This window comes from Chrysochloris asiatica, unplaced genomic scaffold, assembly GCF_000296735.1.
Source record: "Chrysochloris asiatica unplaced genomic scaffold, ChrAsi1.0 scaffold00135, whole genome shotgun sequence".
NCBI lineage: Eukaryota > Metazoa > Chordata > Mammalia > Afrosoricida > Chrysochloridae > Chrysochloris > Chrysochloris asiatica.
This window is the reverse complement of record NW_006408653.1, coordinates 441689-459591: the sequence shown is the minus strand read 5'-3', so window position 1 is coordinate 459591 and position 17903 is coordinate 441689. Positions and strand designations below refer to the sequence as shown.

At 39.0% G+C, this 17903-nt stretch overlaps 1 protein-coding gene across 1 annotated transcript; it reads right to left on the bottom strand.

The window, feature by feature from the left end:
* Positions 1-21: 21 nt before the first annotated feature.
* Positions 22-14347, bottom strand: RFC4 (replication factor C (activator 1) 4, 37kDa). The gene is made up of 10 exons (XM_006869739.1): positions 14217-14347; positions 10100-10178; positions 6474-6553; positions 3948-4067; positions 2735-2878; positions 2133-2253; positions 1474-1599; positions 399-479; positions 201-314; positions 22-120 (listed from the first exon to the last, which is right to left on the bottom strand). Exons 1-10 carry the CDS (start codon positions 14342-14344, stop codon positions 25-27), a joined length of 1089 nt encoding a protein of 362 aa, XP_006869801.1. The 5' UTR covers positions 14345-14347; the 3' UTR covers positions 22-24.
* Positions 14348-17903: the final 3556 nt, after the last annotated feature.

Genomic DNA, 17903 nt, shown 5'->3' with positions numbered 1-17903 from the left:
CAAAGGATTCATTACAATGCAATCTTAACAATTCTGAGTTAACTGCTGCATTACTGTAGCACAGAGGCTAATCAGCTGCAGATGTTCATCAGCACCATCTGTTAGGCATTTATCCACTTCCTATAAGGAATACAAGGAAAACTGTTAGCAAGTGAAGAACACTTTAAAGGTGTTCAGAACATGTGAAAATGTCTACTTACTGCAAGCTTTTCTGTGATAATAGACTTCTGTTTATCAGAAAGGTGGTTTTCTACTACCACATCATGAAGTTGATTTACAACTTGGGTTGCTGCATGACCCTCATCAATCAGGTCCTTTATAACAGAAGTTTTCATTTGATTAATTCCCAATTTTCAGTTATTCCTTACTAATAATAAAGCCCCAGTAATACATTTTACCTTTACCACAGCTTCTAGTTTATCAAAAGAGCCGCTCTGACATGCAACAAATATTCCATCAATTGTCTCAGCTGGTATTACCTAAAAAAGTTAAAAATTTTTGAAAGCTCAGTTACTGCCTAGTCTTGTAACCTAGACCTGCCATAAAACAGCTGATACCCATATAAATTGATCTGGAAAGCTAATGGTTGTAAAAGCTAAATTTACAGGTGAATTTTTTAAATCTCCCTACAGCTGGTTGTCATCCACTGCAAAGGTGTACATCTTTGGAAACCCACAGGGTTGCTGTATGAAAAACGTGCACCAGCACTACCTCCCACCAAGACTCCTTGCCAATAAACTTGAGTGGTTCCATTATGTTAATTTGCATCCCAACAGTGGAAAGTGCCATGGAGTTGGTTTTGGCTGAGCAATCCTATATAGGGTTCCAGAGGAGCAGTTTAGTGGATTTCAACTGACATTCTAGAATATAAGGGTACTATAACACTGGAGTCCTGGACTGCTAACCCCAAGGTCAGTTCCAACCCACCAGCCCTTCCTCACAAACCCTATATAGGGTTACTGAGTCAAAACCAACTCGACAGCACTTGAAGGATATGAAGCCATGTTTATACATGACCCACCCATGTACAGATTTTTATATGGAAGAACAGGATATTTGCTAAAACAATTTTTAATGCCACATAATTTACCACTTAAACTAGTGTAAGTTCATTATATAGCTTCCTGAAATATACCTTGCTATTAAACATGTCTGACAAACTTTGAAAAAGATCAATTTAGTACTGCCAAGTCCTGATGTGGCACTGTGGGTTAATACGCTGGACTGCAAAGTCATTTGAATTGCAAGGTTCAAGCTCACCTGCTGCTCCTCAGAAACCCTATACAGGGTCGCTATGGTTTAGAATCTACTGCACGTAACACCATCCTAAAGCAGTCTGATGTTCTCAGGTTATGCCTAAATTGTACTATTTTATTTATACAGTGCAGTGACACAGTAAGCATTCAGCACACATTGGATGAAAATATTTTTTTTAAAGTCAATATAGAGAAATCGAGTATCTAATGCTCTTACCCCAGCAATGTCTGTGATCACTTTCTCTGTGACCTCCTTTCCACCTGTTAATCGCGTGGCACTTTGAAGAAATGTAATGGCTTTTCTTAAGTCTCCTTCTGATACTTTAACAAGATAAGCTATTCCCTTAAGAGAAAAAAAAGTGTTTTTTTAACCTGTAGATTTAGTCAATGGGAGAACTCAGAGAAAGCATCAGTCCAAATAGGATAAAAAAGAGATCTCTGGCTTTGAAAGACATTCAGAGATGAAAAAATGTTCCGTGCTCTTTTTTTTTTTTTTTTTTTTAAATCACATGAAGAAAGCGGAAAAAGTGTGAATTAGGTAAAAGTCTTATTACAACAATGTTATCAGGCCCAGAATGTCATACCAACTTAACTTCTTAAAGTCAGATATTAGCTAGGAGACTACTATCTTGTCATTATGCAGAGAGGTATTACTGAAGAATGTATATGCATGAAATCTGCCTGTTTGATTTTCTAAAATATTAACAGATAACAAACTAGCATTAATGCCTCTTCAATAATAACAGGCTGAACTTAATAATTCTTAAGCATTCCAACTGCTGCTCAGTTTGTTTGAAGAACTGGCATCAGGATTGACACGTTTAAGGGCCTCCCCGTTTGCATTCATCAAATATATTAGTAAATAACATTAGTTACCTCATTGCTAATTTTGACATTTTCCTTCTCAGCAATGTCTAGTAATCGCTGCTGTTGAGTTTTATCTGACAGAGGTTTGAAGCGGAATTTAGAGCATCTAGAGGTTAGGGGTTCAATTATTCTGTAAAAGAGAAGATTGGAAAACAAGTCAGGGCCTAAAGAAAGAATTTAATAAAACCTAGTCAGTTTGATTGATGGAGGAGCAATTAAAGAAATGTTGCCTTGAAAGCATTAGTAAATTGATTCCTTTCTAACTGGGATTATCAAAATCAGATAATGTACTGGACCACAAGGTCAGTTTAAATCACAAGCTCAGTGGTTGTTCAAACTCACCAGCTTCTCCTCAGATAGCCTATACAGTATTAGTATGGGTTGGAACTAACTCAAAGACCCTTAACAACAACCATCTATCCTGGAGTCCTGGTATGGCACTACAGGATAAGCACTCGACCTCAATGTCAGTTTGAACCACAAGATTGGTGGTTTAAATTTGCCAGCCACTTTTTGGAAATCCTACACAGAGTCGGTATGAGTCAGAACTGACTGGATGGTATTTAACAATGAGAGCAACAATCTATCTTGGCTAAGGACCTTATACATACCGACTGACATAGTTACAGATGAGACAGAAGCGGGTAGTTTTAGACTCTTTCTCCATGGTACGTCGTAAAGCTGCCTGAGCAGCTGAGGTCATGGAATCAGCTTCATCCAGAATCACAATCTTAAAAGGAGGACATGGCTTCCCACTGATTCAGGGAAGCACATTAGAGTTAATACTACTAAGATATGTGGACATTGTTTTTTGTTAACAGTCTTACTGGGATATCATCCATAAACCATATAATTCACCCATTTTAAGTATACATTTTTTAAAGAAATTCACCGGGCTATACAACCAATGCCACTATTCTTAAGAATATCTTCATGACTTCAAAAAGAAACCCTATATCCATTAGGAGTCACTCCTCCAACTCCCCCAGCCCAAGGCAACCACGCATCTACTTTCTCTCTCTAGAGGTTTGTCTAACTCATCACAAGATCATATAATATGTGGTATTTTATGACTACTGTTGATTCACGGTAAGTATCACAAAATTAGTCACTCACTTTCTATGAATTTTGCAATATGTTTTGTGTTTTGATAATAAAATTTATATGTGTGTATGTGTTCAGGGTCCAAAAATTTAATCTCAGAACTTTTGCCACCTAAGGAGTATAGGATACAGAAGTACATCACTGTTTACTTCAGGGTAAGATCAAAATTTTGTGTGTGTGGTCTTTTGAATTTAAAAAAAAAGAAGAAAAACTTCACTGAAGGTTTATAGAGCAGATCATCAGTTTCATATTCTAACAGCCAAATACTTTGTTTCATTGTAATGACTGCAATCCCTCCATGCACCATCAATTAACTGTATTTACCTTTATTCAGTTTAACTCTTGTACTCCTCTGTGTGTCTTCTATTACCTTCATCTTTCCTCTGTCAACCCCCTCTTGTATACTAAGGTAGCTTTATTATAATTAGTAATATTTTCATCCATTCTAAAGCTGGTCACCCTAGCTTTATAAAGCACATACTAAAGCTAAAGTTATCTGACAGAAAGGGATTTTTGTAATGATTAGATACTACAAGACTATCAAATATGATTAATAAATACTCCTTAGATAAAATATCAGTAAAAACCTTGAGGGCTATGCAACTTAAAACTGAGTTATTATAATAGAAAATAAGCTTAAATAATTTAGATAAAAATACAATCAAACATAAAAATGGAGTTGGGAATCCGACATGCCATAGAGGAAGCAGGCTTGCTTACTCTGAGCGACTTCCTGACACAGTTAATTGAGCAAATGTCTTCACTTTCTCTCGGACTACTTGAATTCCACGTTCATCAGATGCATTTAACTCAAGAACTCTCAATCGAAAAAGTTCAGGCCTATGGCAAAATGAAACAAATATAAAACAGCATACAGCATAAAAATAACCCAGATTTACACTACATTTTAATATTTACATACTTTCGAGTAATACAAGATACAAGTGATTGTACTAACATTTTTGGCACTTTTTATATTTGTTTTTTTAAAAAACATAACAATATATATATTTTAAAATTAGTTTTCTACTTTGCATTGTATTGTAAGCATTTAACCATGTGATCAAAATCATTGTAAACACCACTTTAATAGGTGTCTGATATTCCACTCTTGGAACTACCATTGTTTACTTAATTAACATTCTTCTATTGGTAGACAGGGCTACTGGTGTGTCACTGTATGGTCAGCATTGCACTGTAAACCACAAGGTCAGCAATTCAAACCCACCGACTGCTCCTTGGAAATCCTATACAGGGTCTTATGAGTTTGAACTGACTCCTCACTTAACAACAATTGTTAGACAATCTGTTTTAAATATATTACAATTTAAAGTATATGTTGCAAAATAGCACATTTTTATTTGCACAACGAAAATGAGTTAAGGCATGAACAGTTTTTTTTTTTTGAGTGAGTGTTTTTGTTTATTTAAAAGTGCATATGCTCACTGTAGAAAACTTAGAAAACCAAAAGAAATTTTTAAATGACTAGCACAACTTGCCAAGCAATTATTCTGAAAACTTTCTTCTACCTGGGAGCTCTGGTAGCGTAGGGGTTACGAATCGGGCTGTGTACCTTAAGGTCAGCAGTTTGAAACTACCAGCCGCTCCGCGGGAGAAAGATGAGGCTTTCTGCTCCCGTAAAGATTTACAGCCTCGGAAACCCTGTACAGGGTCGCTATGGGTCGGAACCGACTCAATGGCACTTAACAACAACAACCTGTCTTTCTACATATATACAGGTTTCCCCTGCTATTTGAAAGTGTTGTTGCTATTTGAAAGAATATTCCTAATGAAACTTTTTGTATGCTGAAACCACTTAAAGCAAAAGAAGCAATTATCATTAATTTACATGGGAAAAAAATTTGAGCAATCTCATACTCCAAAATTAGCCTCAACAGAGTAACACCAAATCCACTGATTCCAACCCATAGTGACCTGGTGGGACAGAGTAGAACTGCTCCTTAGGGATTCTTGGGACTTTACGGGCACAGCCAACTTCATTTATAGTTCTTCATTTTCCCCAATTAACATGATATTCTAAGCGTTTTTCCATAGGTGTAAATATTTAGATTCCCTGTTAGTTCTAGAAGAACAAGCGCTATGTATTTTATACAGAATATGTAACAAATAATTAACGCCTAAACAGTTTCATTATGACTACAGCAGTAAGGTTAGTTGAGCCTGGATCTGATTGAGTTGAGAAATAACAAGAGATGCTCTTTCATAAATTTCTTGAGAAACAAAAGTTGCTGACAAAGAAATGTTAGGCTCACAGCAACTTCCTGCTTTTTCCTTTTTTATATTTTGACAAGACTAATGAAACCCTATATAGGGTCACTATGGGTTGGAACCACCACCACCAACAACAATGGTTCTTACATATTTGGTGGCTTCAAGGACATGTTTGAATTATTATTTTTATATACAAGATTTCAGATGTGCCCTTTGGCCAAATACCCCAAAATTCAAGAGAGCCATTGCTATCTTGGTGCATGTTCCAGAGATCTCATATAAGAGTTTGTGGAAAACTTCCATTACCTTTACATTCCATTTTTTGCAAAAACTTTTTGAAGTCCCCTCACATATTTTTTTTTAATCTCTAGGTAAAGGGCTCTTGAATGGTTGGCAAAGGCCAAAGAGTGAATCTAAGGAGAAACTACAAAGATAGCTTGCAGAGAGATTTTCTGGTGCAGTGGAACACACTACAGCAACTACTACCTATTCTGCTTCTACTCAGGGAACGTGAGATCAGGCGGCTAACCTCGAGGCTGCACCTCAGAAGGCAAGAGCACAGGGAACCCAAGGAGTGGCAGGGGGGTCAACAGCATCAGATACAGCCAATTAAATTAAACAACCACACAGATATGCAGGTTATCAGTAAGAGGACCCAACCTGTCTCTGTATGCCTGGAGGTGGGGTGTGCCCTCTGGGCTCCAAAATCTTAACAAAAAAGTTAAAGAAAGTGATGGGAAGGAAAAAAAACAACACAAGGCTCCCTATGTTATAGCACATTAAAAAGCACATTTGAATGAGAAGTACAAAGATGTAGGCAAGGTAATTTATTGGAGGGGGGAGTGGAGAGAGGTGAGGAAAGGGTAATGGGCTCACTGGATTAATAAAATAGAAAAATAAAGAAATCCAACAAACAACCCTACAGAGAATTCAAATATAAATCTTTAGGGAAAGAGACAGTTACAGAGATTTTTTTTGGTGTAAAAAAAATAAATAAATAAAATCTCAACTTACCCAAAGAGTTCTCGAGCTGCTGCCAATATAGTTGATGTTTTTCCAGTTCCAGGTGGCCCATAAAACAAGAGATTTGGAAGCTGTAGAAATTAAATTTTATTTGTATAAATTATATTCTGGCACAAACAGATAAAAAATAATAACTAAGAATGTCTACAACATATCAGACTTCCTAATATCAACAAAAACACAAAAAACCTACCAGATGCTCCTTAGGAGAAAGATGAGGCTTTCTGCTTCCATAAGGATTTACATCCTTGAAAACCCTATAGAGGGTTGCTACTGAGTCAGAATTGACTCAATGGCAGTGGGTTTGGAGGTTTTTTGGTATTATTTGTGAAGGGAATCCCAGGCATCTGTTAGTTATTTATTCCAAAGCTTTGTAGAGGACTGGGTGAGAGTTTGTATCTTCTAAAGATGTCAGTTGTTTAAGAGTACAAAGAGACCACTGGTACCATTGAATTTGACAAACGGGAAAAAAAGGAGCAAAAACGGTGTAGCAGGCTTTTCCCAAGATCAGAAGCATTAAAAATAAATTAAGCACCTATCAAGTGCCAGGGACTGTGCACAATGCAGAGATGCCCGCATGAATTAGGGACCATTCATCAGAGGGAAGGGGAGGATAAGATTTTAAGTGATTAGCTATCTTCTCTTATAAGAAGTTCTGGTAGCATAGGGGATTACGAGTTGTGCTGCTAACTGCAGAGTCAGTAGTTCAAATCTACTAGCCAAAGAAAGGTGAGGCTTTCTGCTCTCGCAAAGATGTACAGCCTTGGAAACCTGATATAGCTATGAGTTGGAACCAACTCGGTGGCGCACAACCACTGCACCATCTCCTTTTATACCTTGGATTTAGCTATTTTGGCTTATATTAAGGAAGGAACTGATCTGTGGTAAAGATTAACGAATTAATGAACAAAATTCTATGAGCTCTTTTAAAAAACTATATTTTTCAATATGTCTTTTCATATAGGGAAATCACTGCATATAGAAGTAGGTAATGTAGTTTAATTGCTTCCACTCTTGCCTAAACTTCTTCATTCCTATCACTCTGACTTAACACTCAAGAAGAATACAAAAAAAGCTGCTGTTCCCACAAACTGGGATCTGACCTTTTCTTCCTGCCTGGCCAACTCCTAAGTCAGAAGTCTTTCCTAATCACCCTTTTGAAAGCGAATCCCCCGTTAGTCTCTCACACAAGCTTTATGGCAGTTGTTACAATTTGCATTTATTCATCACTTATTTTTCTATTGGGTTTAGTTGTAAAATGCCGATCTCCCTCACTAGATGTAAAATTTAAGACCAAAAACCTTATTTGTCCTGTATATGTCTGTATTTCCAGCCATCTACTGCAGTACTCAATTATCTATTTGTATACGCTGACATAGAGACAAATCTGTTAGTCAGAAGACTATTCTTGTTACATAGCTACTACAGAGCTTAAAAACAAAATACAAAACTTCTAGGCCTCTTAGTTTTTAAGGTTATAACTATTATTATGATCTGTGCATGACTCAACATTTGAACAATTCATTCAGGTATCAACCATATACAATATTCTTAAAATCTTTTTTTTAACACTATAAAACTATTAAAGCTTCATTATATGATTAAGCTCTGGTAGCGTGGTGGTTACGTATTAGTACAGTTGGGCTGCCAACCTCAAGGTCAGCAGTTCGAAACTACCAGCTGTTCTGCAGGAGAAAGATGAGGCTTTCTGCTCCCATAAAGATTTCCAGCCTTGGAAACCTTGTGCAGGGTTGCTATGAGTCAGAACTGACTCCACGGTACTTAGCAACAGATGATTGATAGATATATGTGGTGCATTCCAGAACTGTAAGTTTAGTATCAGTTTTTAAAACTGATTTCTGAATAAAATCCTCTTAATACACAAGTAGACCCTGACTTAAAATATATTTGAGTTAGACAAAACTACATTTAAGATCACCTGGCCTTTTATTTATTTGGGGGTGTGTGTGTACATTTTATTGTTAACAATATATACTACATACATATAACGTTGAAGCATGTAATTTGCTGTTATTCTCAGATGTTCACTCACAGATGCTGAGAGGTTGGGTTTCTATAGATACTGACCATCAAAAGCAATAATAATGAGGAGAAAAAAAAAAAGCAGCTGATTTACAAAGGAGTTTGTTGGACTAGAACCCCATAGTAAGTCAGGCATTAACTGTACTTTAACCCTTCAAAGAAAATAAAGAAAGAAATATTTCCCTTTGCTATGTAAAGTTTAGGAAAAAAAAAAAAAAAAAATCATTCATCTTTAAGTTTTACAAAACTTTGCCTTAAAAGAAACACAAAATATTAACCAAGAGGTTAAAGATCAAATTTTTTATTCAGTGTCGTATGTTAGATGCATGACATAAGGAACTGGATCATAATTCTACTACATTTGCCCATAGTTGAAAAGACTAGTAATTAAAATAAATCTTATCTTGTCATCTGTGAAAATATAACTAATTAAAAATTGTTAATGACAATAAAATTACAAAGTGAAAGGGTTGTTGTTGTTAAGTGCTGTCAAGCTGGTTCCAACTCATAGTGACCCTGTACAGGGTTTCTCAGGAGCAGTTGGTGGGTTTGAACCCCAGTGCATTATCCTACAACAATGCACCAGGACTGAAATCATAAACAACAATAAAATTAAAAGGTAAAAGGGTATTTACCTCAAATCAAAACAAATAGTAGCAAGAACTCTTTTTACATTGTTTTATAGATATAACTTCAGGAACGTGTACTATGGTAGTGTAATTCCAGGAAGAGTGCTAATGGCAGGCAAAACCAAAATAATCTCTAATTAAAATCAGCCAGGATTAAGGGAGGGAGGCAAATCTTGGGAATCACGTAAAAGTTACATCCTAATTTCATTTACAATTTCCCCCATCTCTTCACAGTGCTCTTGAAACACTTTGGGCACTTCATCACACACATTTTTAAACTGCTAATTCTTCACAGGTCTCTGAATAATCTATAGTGCAAGACACTAATGGACATTTTAACCTACACTAGGAGACACAATGCTATATACATTGTTTTCTTATATTGTGGTTTAACCCAAATCCTCAAGTTAGAGCAATTTTACCCTACAGATTAATGGTTAGATCCAGAGGGCCTTGGGGAAAAGGCCTGGTGGTTTGTTTCCTGGTTGCAGCCAAGAAAACCCTATGGAATGCAGTTCTATTCTGCAACATGTGGGGTTAGAATCAACTCTGTGACAACTGGTTGCTTGGCTAGTGTGTATGATATGATAAAGCCACATAAGAGTGAGTAGGAAATGCTCAATAAGTATTTGTTGAACTAATTATCCATTGTACATATAGCTATCAAGGGCCTGCTGTATATTCAGGAGTCCTGGTGTAGTGGTGTAGGATAAGCACTGGACTACTGACTACAAGGATGACAATTTAAACCCACCAGTTGCTCCTTGGGAATCCTATACAGGATCACTGTGAATCAGAACTGATTTGATAGTACTTAGCAACAACAACAACAACTGCATATTCCTTATGACATTTAATTGGGGGGAGGAGATTTTAAAGAAAAGAAGAGGATTTTAAAATTAATTCTTAAGCTCCCAATGACATTAAACACAATTTTCAACTCACATCAGCTCCTTCTAAAGACTTTTTCAACACTGCAACCACCTCTTCCTGGAAAGCAACTTCATCCACACATTTTGGGCGACTGGAAAAAAATAGAGGTTATTTAATATATTAAGGAGCTCTGGCAGCATAGTGGTTACGAGTCAGGTTGCTAACCTCAAGGTCAGCAGCTCAAAACTACCAGCCATTCGCAGGAGAAAGATGAGGCTTTCTGTTCCCATAAAGATTTACAGCCTTGGAAACCCTGTACAGGGTCATTATGAGTTGGAACCAGCTCCACAGCACACCACCACTACACCACTACCACCACCACCACAGGAGTCACAGAAAAGTGTAAGTGACACGTCTACAAAAATATCAAGGACAATGAAAAGAGAAATTGTTTCATAACTGTAAGTAGTTGGAAACATCATCTGTATTTATCTTAAGCAGATACAAACTGAAGGAGTGAAATATTTTTCACTTTCCATCTGCATTTTTGCATGTTATGTTACAAAAATTATGCAGCGACTTTATTTTATTACACTACAAAAGCCAAATGGTTAAGAGTACATAATAGTTTAGAAAATATTTTATTTTGACAAGAGCATGAACCTAAGCTTAGAAGAAAGAACTATTTAGTAACCCTGGAATACCCACTGCTATAGATTCAGCTCCGACTCATAGCGACCCTATAAGGGATAGAGTAGAACAGCTTTACAGGAGTTTTGAGACTGTAAACCTTTACAGGAATGGACAGCCTTATCTTTCCCCTGAGTTATTGATGGGTTTGAACTGCTGACCTTGCAGTTAGCAGCCCTGTGCTTAACCCACTCAACAAACAGGGCTACTTAACCTCAAGACAGGTAGTTCTAAAGTTGTCAAGACCAATATCATCAGCACATAAACAAGGAGACCTGTTTACTTCATTAAAGACTAACAAGTTTAACCAATGTAAAGTATAATGTAATTATATAATTTTATTTTCACATTTTTAACTAGTGGTTTCAAGAGAAGCTAGAAGAGAGTTACACTCCCAACCCTAAGATTAGGTACCGTACTCAGTTAACTAATTAATCTTCTCGAATTAACCAGGTCCATACTAGACAGGAATGTCAGATGTTTTACGGGGAAACTAGTGTATTGTACAGTCCTCTGGTAGCATAGTGGGTTACAAGTTGAGCTGCTAACGACAAAGTCAGCAGTTAGACTCTACCAGCTGCTGCGTGGGAGAAAAATGAGGTTTCTGTTCCCAAAAAGATTTACTGCTTCGGAAACCCTGTACAGGGTCGCCGCATCAGAACCGACTCGACTGCACACCACCAACACCCCCAGTATAGTGCATAAACCAGCACCACATATACAAATACTGGCTGGGGGCAGGCAGATTCTGAGAGTGAACAAAACCACACATAAGACAAGACAAAATAATGGAGACTATGGCTCTGTAGGAAAAGCGCTGGACTGCTAAAGCACAAGACTGGCAGTTCAAACCCAGCAGCTGCTTTTTGGAAACCCTATATAGGGTTGCTGAGTTGGAACTAACTCAATGGCACCTAACCACAACAAGGCAAAATGAGGAACACAGCCCTTTCCAATATGAGAAGACGTGCCCAGATCCACCAACCGTCATATGAGAATTTGCATCTATTGCTACCTGCCCCAAAAGATGGACAAACTAGCTTTTTATGTGAAAATTTCTATTTTGTCCTTGTTGGGGTCAAATAAAACACAAGAGGGCTTTCTTTGGCCTGGAAGTCATCTGCAAACCCTTTACTTAGCTGGCAGTGCAGTGTTTAAGCTCTTGGCTGCCAACAGAAATGTTGGTGGTTCACATCTATTAGTGGCTCCATGGGAAAGGAGAAGATGTGGCAGCCTGCTTCTGCATAGCCTTCAAACACCACACAGATAGGTGTACTCTGTCCCACAGGGTTACCATGAGTCAGAGTCTACTTGACCGCTATGGGTTTTTATCATACATTGCTTAGCTGATTGACAATTAATGTAGCACTTCAAGTGTTGTTTTGCCAAAATGCTTAAACACTAATGATTTCTACCTATTAGTAATGAAATTACTAAATTACTTGGCTGAAAGCAGAGAACACCAGAATGATGTTTACCTGTGTTTTATTGACTATGCAAAGGCTTTCGAGTGTGTGGATCATGACAAGTTACAGACAACATTGCAAAGAATTAGTATTCTGGAACACTTAATTGTGCTCATGAGGACTCTGTACAAAGACTAAGAGGCAGTTGTTTAAAAAGAACAAGGGAATACCTAATGGTTTAAAATTAGGAGAGGTGTGTGTCAGGGTTATATTCTTTCACCACACTTAGTCAATCTGTAAGGAGCTCTGGTAGCATACTAGTTATGAGTCAGGCTACTAATCTGAGGTCAGCAGTTTGAAACTACCAGTGGTTTCTCAACAGGAGAAAGATGAGGCTTTCTTTTTCCATAAAGATGTACAGCCTCAGGAACCCTATGCAGAGTCACTATGAGTCAGAACCGACTCCACGGCACATGACCACTACCCCCGCGCCCCTCAACCATTCATTCTGTACGCTGAGCAAGTAATCTGAAAAGCTGGGTTATATGAAGAAAAATGTGGCATCAGGACTGGAGGAAGACTCATTAATCACATGTGATATGCACATGATACAACCTTCCTTGTTTAAAGCGAAGAGGACTTAAAATACTTATGATAAAGAAAACAAAAACCCTCATCACTGGACCAACAAACATCAATATAAATGGAGAAAAGACTGAAGTTATCAAAGACTTTATTTTGCTCGGATCAACCATCAACACTCATGGAAGCAGCAGTCAAGAAATCCAGTGACACAATGCATTAGACAAATCTGTGGCACAAGACCTTTTTAAAGTGTTGAAGAGCAAAGATGTCAGTTGGAGGACTAAGGTGTGCCTGACACAAGCCATGGCATTTTTAGTAACCTCACATGCATGCGAAAGTTGGACAGTGAAGGAAGACCACAGAAGAATTGATGCATCTGAGTTATGGTGTTGAGGAATATTAAAAGTACCATGGACTGCCAAAGGAACAGATCTGTGTTGGAAGAAGTATAGCCAGAATGTTCCTTGGAAGCCAGGATGGCCAGACTTTGTTTCTCATACTTTGGATAGATTATCAGGAAGGACCAATCCCTGGAGAAGGATATCATGTTTGGTAAAGTGGAGGGTCGGAGAAAAAGAGGAAGATCCTAAACGAGATGGATTGGCACAGTGGCAGCAGCAATTGGCTCAGACATAGCAACGATTGTGAGGTTGGCCCAAGACTGGGCAGTGTTTTATTCCAGGGTTGCTGTGAATCGGCACTGACTCCATGGCACCTAACAACAGCAACAGTAATGAAATAGGGAACAGATTGTTTAGATGTAAATAAACTCCTGAACAAGGGCTCCTAGAAACTTTATTTTCTTCACAGCTGCATCCAGCCCCTAAACTGTACTTGTTGTTAAGTGCTGTTGAATCAGTTGCGACTCATCTGCTGACCTGTGGTTTGCAGTCTGTTGCTGAACCTACAGCACCACACCAGTGCTTAGTGTAGTGAAACCTTGGTTTAATTTATGAAATAAGGTAATTAAACTAGATCATTTTAAGGCACCTTTCAGTTCCAAGTCTCTGTTACCTAAACAATTGTGTGATATTCAAAGACAGTATCTAAGGAAACCAAATCGCCCTCTAAGTAAAACACTGGTTGTTGTAGTTGTTAAGTTACTGTGGAGTTAATTCGGACTCATGGTGACTCCATGTGTATACTTTTCATGGTTGTACAGAAGCAGATCACCATGCTGCCAGGTCTTCCCAAGTGCCCCTGAGGGGGCTCAAACTGCCAACATTGTTGCTAGCAGTTTCCTCTACCCAGGAACTCCTGGTGCTGGTGATTATGTACTGTGGAGTTGGTTCCAATTCATGGCAAATCTGTATATCTTTACAGCAGTCAAAAAAGCTGTCAATCTTTACAGGAGCAAAAGCCTCATCTTTCTCCCACTAAGCGGCTGGCAGATTCAAACTGCTAACCTGTGATTAGCAGCCTAATTCGTAGCCCACTAACTACCAGAGCTTCTTCCTAGGCAGAGAAGCCCTTTGTTAATTGTTTCAAGAAAAGCAAAGCATACTTACTACTTTTCTACCCATGGGACAGGTTTGGCTTTCTTGTTCTCTCCACTGCTTCCAGCAGTGGCAGCAACTCCTCGATCCTTGCTCTGTGGTTTAGTACTGACGGATGCACCTTTTAGAAATGCCTGCATGGTGAAGTATCTATAAAATAAGGAAATGACACTAGATCATTTTAAGGCATCTTTTAGTTCCAAGTGTGGATGATTTTCAAAGACATCTAAGCACAGCAAATCATCCCCCTTCAATAAAACAAGTGATCAAAATTGGTCGTTGTTTTTAGGTGCTGTGAAGTCAATTCTGGTGAAGTATCACCCTGACCCATGGAAGACAGAAAAGGAAAAGCTATTCTGAAACCATTATGAAGATATACTACCTGAAAGCACCCTAACTTTATGCAAAGATATTCAATAAGTACATATGAAATGAAGGATATCACCTAATGACCTAGGGTCCCCTGAATGCATTGTACTGAGAACTACAGGCATGTGTTACTGTTGTTAGTAGGTGCTGCTGAGTCACTTCCAACTTGTAGTGACCCTATGCATAACAGAGTGAATCACTGCCTGGTCCTGTGCCATCTTCATAATTGCTGTTATGCTTGATCCCATTGTTGTTGACACTGTGTCAATTTATCTTTTGGGGGTTCTTCCTCTTTTCCGTTGACACTCCACTTTTCTAAGCATGATGTTCTTTTCCAGGGACTGGTCCATTCTGACATATCCAAAAAACAAGAGACAAAGTCTTGCCACCTAAATACTAGGGAGCATTCCAACTATACTTCTTCCAAGATACATTTGTTTGTTCTTCTGTCAGTATATAGTATATCCAATATTCTTCTCCAATATCATAATTCAAGTAAATTGATTTTTCTGCGGTCTTTCTTATTCAGTGTCCAACTTTCATATACATATGAGTCAGTTGAAAACACCATGACTTGGGTCAGGGGCGCCTTAGTACTTAAACTGCCATGTTTGTTCTTTAACACTTTTAAGAGATTTTGTACAGCAGATCTGCCAATGTAATGCGTCATTTGATTTCTTGACTGTTGATTTCCATGAGAGTTGATTGTGGATCCAAGCAAAATGAAGTGCTTGATGACTTCCATCTTTTCCTAAGTTCCTTAAGGAACTTAGAATCTATATGCAATCCATATGTAATGCAGGAGTTATAGAATTTAGGGAGTTAGAAAGCTAAAGATAAATCTTAAGTCAGAACCCAAGCACCTTTTCATAAGCATTCCAAATTCTTTGATAAATATGTCACTAAAGGCCAAACTGTGTGCAGGCCTCTACAGTGTCTTCCTTTTCCGCCGAGGGCTTTGTACTAACTGAGGCCCTGGGATGATGAGCTCAGCAATCAGTAGTGCTAGGACCATACATGAGAACCTCCACTCCTTTTCTTGAGCACAGAACATATTTTACTATAGAGCCAATGGCTGCCTTCAGAGACCTTTTTTTTTTTTTTGTGGGGCAAGCAGGGGACACTGTTGTTAAAAATGGAAGGAGTTATATTTTAATTACGTGCTCATTATAAGAAATCAAAACATGTCACTTATTATACATAAATACAACTGGTGTATGCTGTACTGCATTTATTCTCAGCAATAAAAAATTATATTTAAAAATCAAAACAATGCAGAAACACATGAGGAATTAAAAATTCCTAAGAAATCCCACCCAGAGACAATTAATTCAAGTACACATTCTTACAGGCAGGGGAAAGGTTAGAAAAGCATCAGGGATAGAAAAGCATCATTAGGTTGCTTAAGAATTCCAGTATTAGTGGCAAATCAATTTTGTTCCCTGCTGTCTCCTTAGTGTCTACAATAGTGGTTTGTTGTTGTTGTTAAGTGTCTTCGAGTCAGTTCTAACTCACAGTGACCCTGTATAGGGTTTCCGAGGATCGGAAGGTGAGTTTGAAGCGCCAACCTTGTCATTCAACCCGACCTTGCATCCAGTGCATATCCTTCAGCACTACACCAGAACTCCAGAATCGTGGTAGAGGTAATAATATTTAGTGAAAGAATTATCATCTGAGAGAATCAATTTCCCTTTCTGTAAAAGAAGTTACAGCCTATTCCATAAGGTAACCGATTTAAATGAAAGCATGTATGTGCAAACACATAGTTCTGTGCTTGGTATGTGGGTATATTGCTAACATTTGTTAAACAGGGTTTTAAACGTTAATCACAGCATGCTTGTGATGGGCTGATGACCACTAACACTGCCCAAAGCAGGGCTCTGAAACATACTAGTGGCACACCGTTTCACATGGGATGCACGGTGACTAGGCGGGAGCGTGGGGACAGCTGCCGTGCACTCTACGATGGAGGTGGAAGACCTCAAGACGTAGTAGAGAAGAAGGCGAGGGCACCCCTTGCAACTGCTCCCCCGACACCACCTGCTAGCTCCCACTCGGCGCGCGAGTAACCGGGCATAACCTGGGCCTTTCAGCCACTCGTCTCCGCAGCGAGGACGGCGCCGGCTCGTTCCTGAGCTTTCTGGGCGATGAAAAGGGCAAGGTGGTCGTAAAGTGTTGGCTCCGTGCCCCAATCTAAAAATAACGGGCCCAGGAGGCTCCAAGACACCAGATCCCGTAAAACTCACAGTCGGCGCGTCACTCCATCAGCCTCAGTTCCCGCCACGGAACGGTAAGCGCAGAGCAGGGCGGGAATTCGTGGGCGCACAGCACGTCACTTCCTGTCTGGAGCTCGCGCCCCTCGTCCGAGCTGAGTGCAAGGGATTGGTTACTTAAACAGACTTGCGTATATATAGACGTTGATCGCCATATAGATTGGAACAAACATGTGCGTTGTTCTTAAGTGCCATTGTGGCGGTTCCGACTAAAGGCGACGCTGTATGGGGTTTCCGAGGAGCGGATACCCCAGGAGGTGTAAATAAATGTCTGCGCTGTCCCTGTGCATTCTTCGGACAGGGATTACTGGGTAGCGACGCGCCTGCAGGACCGCCCTTGGAGGAGTGGGGTCAGAGCAAGCAAATAGCGGGCTGGACTCTGCGGTCACTTTGAAAGTTCAACTACGTTTTGTCTGTTGCCCTTTGAAACAAAATCGACCTGCACCTGGAGGTATGGCACTGTTGGACTGCTAACCACAAGGTCGGCAGTTCAAACCCACCAGCTACTCCTCCGACACCCCACCCCACCCCCACCAGTAGATGATCGCTAAGTGTCGGAAACGATGCTACGGAATTTAACAACAATAACAATAAAAAAATGAAAGACTTTGATAAAAATAAGAAAGAAAAGAGATGTCAGGAGTGGGAAAAAGTGGACGACAGGGCCAATTTTAAGATCAGAAAATGCAGATGAAGTGGATGCAATGGTATGTCACATTTCAGTACCGATATACCCATTTCCCCAGTACCTGGAAGTACTGACAGCTCTCAGCTTAGTCTTTCTCTAGCAATTGTCCTCAGCCAAACAGAGCCACTTTGTCACATTCCCTCCTTGCAGACACCCTACCTTTAATTGACTAGTCTAAAGTCTTTGACAACTTCAATCTTTTCTCCACTTATCATATTATTTGTTGGTTCAGTGGTGAGGATTCTTGTTTTCTTTACATTGAGATGCTGTGGTCTCTGATCTTCATCAGTAAGTATGCTAAGCCCTCTTCACTTTCAGCAAGCAAGCCTGTATCATCTACATATTATTACAAGTACCACTTTCCTCTTC

What these genes read in the sequence shown, in the direction of transcription:
- RFC4 (XM_006869739.1), bottom strand. Translation starts at nt 14,344, where the DNA reads ATGCAGGCATTTCTAAAAGGTGCATCCGTCAGTACTAAACCACAGAGC. An exon ending in AGTCTTTAGAAGGAGCTGAT is followed by an intron (nt 6,554 to 10,099) that starts GTGAGTTGAAAA and finishes TAATTTCTACAG; the next exon opens with CTTCCAAATCTCTTGTTTTA. An exon ending in TGATCACAGACATTGCTGGG is followed by an intron (nt 480 to 1,473) that starts GTAAGAGCATTA and finishes TAACTTTTTTAG; the next exon opens with GTAATACCAGCTGAGACAAT.